At 42.1% G+C, this 8,438-nt stretch overlaps 1 protein-coding gene across 1 annotated transcript; it reads left to right on the forward strand.

Moving 5' to 3' along the window:
* Positions 1–1,878: 1,878 nt before the first annotated feature.
* Positions 1,879–7,592, forward strand: LOC104551881 (histamine H3 receptor). Its single transcript, XM_010199359.2, has 3 exons — positions 1,879–2,167; positions 4,656–4,822; positions 6,506–7,592. Exons 1-3 carry the CDS (start codon positions 1,879–1,881, stop codon positions 7,337–7,339), a joined length of 1,290 nt encoding a protein of 429 aa, XP_010197661.1. The 3' UTR covers positions 7,340–7,592.
* Positions 7,593–8,438: the final 846 nt, after the last annotated feature.

Genomic DNA, 8,438 nt, shown 5'->3' on the forward strand with positions numbered 1-8,438 from the left:
CTTGTTTTCTTGAGAAAATCTCCCTCACTCAGATCAGGGTGCTCTGCAACACAGCCTTGCCACTCTCATGTGTGCCACTGGCTTCATGACCAGCAGCTTTGTGATGGTACAGGGAGCTCTAGTTCCTCCTAGGAGGTGATTGCCTCCTTGTACTCGGCCCTGGTGAGGCCGCACCTCAATTACTGCGCTCAGTTCTAGGCCCCTCACTACAACAAAGACAGTGAGATGCTGGAGCATGTCCAGAAACAGGCAACAAAGCTGGTGAAGAGTCTAGAGAATAGGTCTTATGAGGGATGGCTGGGGAGCTGGGGATGTTTAGCCTAGAGAAGAGGAGGCTAAGAGGAGGTATGATTACTCTTTGTATCTACCTGAATGGGGGCTGTAGTGAGGTGGGAGTCACTCTCTTCTCCAGTAATGAATGATAGGACATGAGGAAATGGGCTCAAGTTGCGCCAGGGGAGGTTTAGACTGGACATTAGGAAGAACTTTTTCACTGAGAGGATTGTCAAGCATTGGGATGGGCTGCCCAGGGAGGTGGTAGAGTCCCCATCCCTAGAGATATTCAAAAGACGCAAAGATGAGATGCTGAGGGACATGGTTTAGTGATGGGCTTGGCAGTGTGAAGTGAATGGTTGGACTTGATGATCTTAAATGTCTTTTCCAACTGTAATGATTCCATGATTCTATGCTATGGTTCTCCTGTGTGTTTCTCAGGCTGCATTTGTGCACTTGCACCACTGTTTTCCCCATTTTATCATTCCTGAGGTCTTCCTATTGGCCTACACCTTTTACTCTAATTAAACTTCCCATTATATTTCTTTTTTGCCAAGCCAGGACCAAAGCATTGCACCTCTCCTCCCCACATCCTGTCCATCCTCTCTTTCTTGCCCTACATCAAGCACTCAGCATTGCAGCTACATTCCAAAAAACTAGTCACAGGGTGTTCTGTGGTGTTATGGAGGCAGTGAGGTGCAATCACGAGTCACAGCCGTGGCCTGACGGCTCCTGTGAGATCTGACCAAAATAAATGAGGCTGTGAAAGCAAGTAAACCTGCTTTAGCAGGAGGGTTGGACTAGGTGATCTCTAGAGGTCCCTTCCAGCTCCTACCATTCTGTGATTCTGTGATGAGGAAGGGACATACCCTTTCACATCTGAAGAAGGCTAATGGTTTGGCACTTTGAGGAGTGGGAGCTTGCCTGGAATTACTTGAGAAGTTAAAGATTAGATGGGCCACACTTATAAAGTCATCCAAAGTCCAGGAATTTTGTTTGCTGTGCCAAGGGCTAGACTTGCTACTGCTTAGGATGAGCTGAAAAGGTGTTGGTGATACTTCTGCTGTGTGTAACTGAATTTTAAGTTCTCAGTAACCAGAAGCTTTAAGAAGTAAATCTGCTCTTAACTACAGAATTTAGGAAAATAGTATTAGCAGCAAGTGCAACCCTGCCAACATTTTACTGTTAGAGAAAGAGAAATGTAATAACTCAAATCCTGTTGATCACTGGGGAAGTGAAAATGAGATCTGTTTTTAGCTGCAGCAGAATTCAATGTGTAAAAATGCTTACACAATGATATGCAAACCGCTTGACTGGGAAAGTGTTTTCAGACTAACTTTTCTGTTGTCAACAGATAAGGATCAGTATTTAGGAGAGAGATAGTTGGCAGTGTACTTGCTGCTGCTTATGAGGTGATTTTTTTAATAGTTTTTTGGTGGTTTTTTTTTTAATCGTATAGGTGCATTCAGTTCAAGGAGCACTAGAGACTCCAGGCCTTAAAGTTTTGTGTTCCATTATTTTGATACTGTGAATTTTTTTGAATGTGCCAGTTTTCAGCCCAGCCTGTTAACAGACTTGTCTCAACCTTTTGGATAGCTCTACCAGATGCACCTTTCTTCCCAGACTGAGCTGACCTGGATAAGCAACATGCACAACAGCACAGCTGAAACTCCGCAGGCGGCTGGAACGTGTAGCGAGACTTTATCTGCACAGTCCCTGAGCTCCGAGTTCTCCCTGGGTGTGTTGGTGCTGCTGGCTTTTCTCATGGTGTTGCTAGCCCTGGTCACCATCCTTGGAAATGTCCTAGTGATCCTTGCTTTCATCATGGACAGAAACCTCAGACACCGGAGTAACTATTTCTTTCTGAATCTGGCTATTTCTGACTTTGCAGTGGGTAAGTCACAGCCATAGAGATATGTTCCGTTTTTGTCCTGGGGATCTTAGGAGAAGCCGTGGGGTTTCTTTCCAGGATGATTTCTTCTAAGAGAAGTATTTCCCAGCTGTGTGTCTAGGGGAAAGATAAGGAACAGTGGAAGCTGTATGAAGTGTTTCAGCAACCTATGTCTTAACACAGGTTATAAGGAGCAATGCTTCCTTTTTCATCTAAATACTTGTAATGTTGCTTCAGGTATTTTAATGAAAAGCAATTGAAGGAAAGAGATTGTTTGCTCAAGTTTATGATTTACTTTTGCTCCTCCTGTAAGATTATTCATCACATACTTCAGAACATCTGTATATGTCACAATATTTTCTTATACAGTTATCTGTGGTGCATGCAAGTAAATTAATTACTTCTCTACATAGCTCTAGTAGCTTATGAGTGTGTTACATTATAACAAAACACTTCACCACCGTGACTTTTTACTTGCTTCAGTTCAATGCAAGCTATGGATTAAATGGGTTATTTCATGCCAGCAACAGCCTACTGGCATCTCTCATCTGTTTTCCTTATTAGTCTCGTCTTCCCATAGTGTGATTGCCAAAGTCCAAGAGAGTTGGTCTCTGGAGATGCCACAGATACAGTCCTGGTGGCCGTTGCCAGATGAGGAGGTTCGGGGTGTGAATGCCTTGTGCAGCACTCCTTCACAGGGTTCAGACAAGGGAAACAGCTCATGAATCAGATGAAGCCTGACAAAACCATGGTCTCATGGCAGATGTTCCAGGAAACTTCTTGAATTGAGGCTAGCAATGAGGCATTTCTGCACCCAAGTGATTTCTCCTCAGGACAGTTACAAGGTTCACTGCGTCACAGGGACAGAAATATTAGTCACTGACCTACACCTCTCCTGGTAATGTTGTACCCCCTAACTGCTACTCCTTTTTCAGTGAGGTGCAGTGAAGTGTATTAGTTTAGCATTTAAGACTTTTCTTCATCTAATGCCATTTATAGCCTGTGGTACCTCATCCCCTGAGGCAGAAACCAAATGCTGTGTGTGCCTGGAGCCTTTGCTTTCCTGCTCCAGGCAGACAAGTTGCCAGAGCTTTCATTTCATTGCTGAAGTTTTCTGCAAAAGTCTGTCTCCCTTCATATCTTACAGTTTAGTCAAGAGATTTAAATATTTACCTTCTACATCAGTTCTCATTTTGTGGCTGTTGCCTTACGATGTCTTGAATCAGACAAGATTGGTATCAGTACTACGTTGGCATACAGACCATGTAAAACTAAGATTTTTGTCTCTGGAATAAGTCAGAAAATGCTTTATTTTCTGAAGCTGCTGGGGTATTTTTAAAATTTCTTAGAGGTCTCGAACCTTCCAGGCATGTGACTCATGTCTTTTGCATCCACTAATTAGTAAAAGTGAGAATAGTTTAGAATATAAATAGTTAAAACCTGCTTCTTGCATCTGTATTTATATCTGTAGCTAAAAGCAGTAATTATTTTTTGGCATAGTGCCAAACATTGATCTTGCTGAAGTTGATGAGAGCAGTAGCTGTCATTGGCAACTACGAAAAATGAGTATTTTGTACAAAAGTGATGGTACTTGTATTTATGTTAAAATAAGCCATCAATTTTGGAAGCGCTGTGTGCATTTCCCTGTTGATAACTGTCAGCTCCTTGCCCAGGGGTTTCTTTTCAGTGGGCCACATCAGCATGGATATGTTCATTAACTTCTAAGATCTTGAGGGATGTATTAAGAAAAGAATGCTCTGAAGAGTTTTCTATTTGTCTCTGGCAGCCCAACATTTTCAGGAATATTGCATTATCGTTTTGAAAGAATATTAGTGGTAAAATGAAGAAGCTGTTGTCTTAAAAATAAAACACAAACACACCTTTCTGATAAACATACTTCGGTGGAAGGCTTTTTGGAGTTAATTTCATGTGAGGAAGAAGCATGAGATTAAAACACTCCTTAAAAAGGGGCAAAAGTTTCATACCTCTGCTGTGTCTGCTCTGTGTCTGGTAGAAGAGGTTTCCACATATCACACAGACTGTCCAATATATTGTGTCTAGCTTACAAACGTTAACTAACCTTACAGTAATAACATCTGTAGATGTTTGGAGGAAAACTCTAACACAAAGGCCAGAGGATATGCAGCGATGAGGTTACATGTCAAAGTGCAACCACAGTGCATCTATGCTGCAGCATGAATTATATACCTTCAGAGACTCTCAGTTGCTTAGGCTGCAGGTTTTTTTTCTCCAGCAGATCCTTTTTTGCTTAGGTGTCTTGAGCTCATTCCCAACAATCAGTGTACATAAATATACTAAGATCTCAAAGTCACCATCAGATGAGTGCATGTTTCTGTGTATGTTACACACTCACCTTAATAGATTTATTTTTGTTTTAGCCAAGTACCTGAATAGCGTATCTTTCTGATCCCAAGAGCACCATTTGCAATCCATATGAACTCTGCGGTGTCTCTGTGGTTGCTTTCCATAGGTGTGTTCTGCATGCCTCTCTACATCCCTTACAGCCTGACGGGGAAATGGCGCTTGGGAAGAGGCATCTGCAAGCTCTGGCTAGTTATGGACTATCTCCTGTGCACAGCCTCAGTATTTAACATTGTTCTTATCAGCTATGACAGATTCCTGTCAGTTACTAAAGCTGTAAGTACCCTTTTTATAGTAAGTACCCTTCTCTTGTTTTTTTTGCAGAATCATTGGTGAATTATACTCACCAACCTTTGCCATGCTGGTGAGCATAGGCCCAAATTTAATTGAGATAATATGCCTAAAAAAGTACTGGCATGTGGAATTATTAGATATTTGCCACTAGTTGTGGTGGATACTAAGCACCGAGCATGCTCTAGCCCAGAGCTGGTCAAATGGGACTTTTCTCACAATTTCTGCCACAGATTCCTGTTGTGCTACTCCTTGAGGGAAAGCAGGCTGAGGGGTGAAAAGGGTAAGGCAGGAGGTTGGCAAAAAGGGGGCAAGGAAAGATTCAAAGTAGAATAGATTTGGTTTTGTATCTAGAATCAGGCATGTGAAGAGAAGACAGTGGGTCTAGGGCAGTGAAATGAAGGTTATTGGAGGAGATGTCCAGACCTGAGACATGATCCCAGTCATCCTGGGGAATATTGTGAGCAAAAGCAAATGGGGCAGAGAGTGGTGCAGGGGGCAGACTGCAGCAACTGCCTGTGGATATATGGCAATAAACTCCTCTCCGTGCCTGGAGCAGAACCCCAAACTTCAGATGAACTCTATGTCCTCCCCTTCTGCAAAGCATCCTAGGCACCTATTCGTGTTAAGGATGGAGGCCAACATTTCTCATTAGCGATGCTGTTAACTCAAGTGACAGAAAAATGTCAGGGAGAGCTAAAAGTCAAAGGCCAGCTCTTTGGTGATGTATGAGAACATCAACATTAGGTCAGATGGTAGAATTTCAGTTTTATTTTTGTTAATTATATTTAATCTAATTTATGAGAATTACCTTTTAATTAATTTTATTGTATTATTTTAAAGGCAAAAAACCCATCATTTTCCACTTAAGAAACATTACACTGTAAAGCCAAAGGCTCAGCATCTACACAGTGCAAAGTTCAGAGCACCTGCACAAATGTAATTAAGAACAACGGACGTTTGTATGATAGTCTTTAATAACATTAACTTAAACATTTTTTTTCAATTGGATATCTAAGCTCCCAGAATTACACATTTCTATTGTCATCCTGTGAAAGTTATGGAGTAGGACATGAGCTACAATATATCTATCTGTTCTGGAGTGTATAGTGGAAAATATGTACTGGCCTCCGAGTGGATGGGGGAAGGAAGAAAAGGGATTCTTTTGTGGTTTCATCAGCTAAAGGCTGCATTGCAGAGTTGGAGTTTATTCCTACCTCCTCATGAAGTGTGCAATAAACCATTTTCTCAAAGGTAGATGTTAAATATATTTGCCACATTTTCTGTTGGTCACTGTGACACATTGTCCTATTTGCTTGTAAAATGCTATAAAAAGAAGTACAGTTGTCAGTCAATGAGAGTCATGTTCTGAAGAACTGTAAAGTGCTAATTACTCTGGCACTTCAGACCACAGGTGTTTGCATCAAGGCATACCAGATTACTAGGTACCAGATTACTATGTGATCCTATTTCATCACTTGGACCAGGACTCTAGCACAGTTACATTAACCTGTAGAAAGACATCCCGATGTTATCTCAACATCAGTGGATTAAACATACTTGGGAGAGCTTCAGCTGATCAGAATAGCTGCAGCTCTAAATTACCAAGCACTCTAATGAGTTTCTCTCTTGCTACCTTTGTTGCTTCCAAAAAATGTTCCCCCACAGGTATCCTACAGAGCCCAACAGGGAATCACATCCAACCCTGTGGTCAAGATGGTGGCCATCTGGGTGTTTGCTTTCCTCCTCTACTGCCCAGCAATCCTCTTCTGGGAGCACGTGGCCGGACACAGTGTGGTAGCCGTGGATCAGTGCTACGCTGAGTTTTTTCACAACTGGTACTTCCTCTTGTGCGCCTCCACCCTGGAGTTCTTTGTGCCGCTGCTCTCGGTGACCTACTTCAACGTGAGCATCTTCCACAGCATCCAGAGGCGCCAGCGGCACGGCAGCACGCAGGACTGTGAGCCTCCGAGGAGCACAGGCAGCCTGTCCTGGAGATTTTGCTTCTTGCCAAGGCCAGGAGCATCTTCTTCATCGGAAGTAGAGGACAGTGTCTCTTCCTCCATGAGGACAAAGAAAGAGTTTTTAATGACTGAGAACTCATGTCCAACCAGAGTAATTTCTGTACCCCCAGAAAAAGACTTCTCTTTTTGTGCAAGGACTGGCTCAAAACTGCAGCAGGACAAGAAAATTGCAAGGTCACTGGCCATAATTGTGTGTGTTTTTGCCGTTTGCTGGGCCCCGTACACTTTACTAATGATTATTCGTGGGGCCTGCCAAGGAGAGTGCATCCATAAGTCCTTGTATGAAATAACCTTTTGGCTTTTGTGGCTCAATTCTTGTCTGAATCCATTTCTGTACCCTCTCTGTCATGTTAAATTTCAAACTGCTTTCATGAAAATATTATGTCCCAAAAAGTTTGCAACACTGAAATCAGACTCTTTACAGAAGGAAAAAGGAAAAAAGAAGGCTCAAGAGGAGCTGGATGTGGGGTGTAAATAGTTGCAGTTTGAAAATAGGATTAATATCTTCCAGGAGATTAGTCTAGTTAGAGAATGTTTAGATAAGCTTTCTGTGAAATAAATGCTCCTTCAGACAAGTGTGTATTCCCAAAGTTTGTGTAGATTTTTCCAGCTATTTCAATTGGCTAGTTAAAGACTACTGCTTTTGTCTGACTTTCAGTAGTAGTCTGTCCATGCTATCTTCATTCTGGTTGTTGAAGAAGCTGTCTTCAGTTGCAGTACAGGTTACATTTATGTTCATGGATGGTATTAATTAAAAACACAATAGATGTGGGTATTTGCCGTAAGGTCAATAGTATTCTAAATTCATGTCTTCTTAATTCTGTTTCATTTGAACATATTGTACTGCATTCAGAAGCATTTTTTTCATTATCATAATACATCCAATTTCCTTATTATAAAACATTCAGTTTGACTTTTGTTGTCATGCAGATAGCAGGATCATGTTCTATCTCTAAGGATGCTTGCATCAGGAGAATATAGGAGCTACTTTTAAAACTTGAGTGGAAGTGCTCCCCACAGAAGGGCATTAATCTGCATACTTGCTCAGATGCAGCAGCAGAGAATTTAGACGTGTAAAGCATTTATGTGCATCTCCAGCTGTCCTTCAAGGAACAAGAGTTTCACAGCCATAGTGTTGAGAAATCCTAGAAAAGAGTAGTATTGGTTCTTGGTCCCTGAGGGAGAAAATCAGCTGCTGCTGACCCAGGAGAGGATGTATGCAGCAGTCTGAGTGGCTCTAACACTGCATAGCTCCATCTGGGACATTTTGTGACTCCCAGTGAAGTTCTAACACATACTGTGAAAAATACCGGACTTGCACCTTGCTCAGCTCTAAATGTGGTATAATGCACAGGGGCCAACTCAACCCTACACCTGAACAATGTTCAGTGTGCCAACAGGCAAGCAATGCAAACAATTGAAAGAGGCTAAATCTGAATATTATGTCTCACTCTTCTGTACTACTTCTATTTCTGTCAAAAGCCATTTGTTGAAGGCTATGATAAATGGGTAAGTTGCTTACCTGTTGAAGGCTGTGTTTGGCTGGCTGCATGAGCCAGGAAAATGGTTGTCCCTGT

This window comes from Colius striatus, chromosome 4 (genome assembly GCF_028858725.1).
Source record: "Colius striatus isolate bColStr4 chromosome 4, bColStr4.1.hap1, whole genome shotgun sequence".
Lineage (NCBI taxonomy): Eukaryota > Metazoa > Chordata > Aves > Coliiformes > Coliidae > Colius > Colius striatus.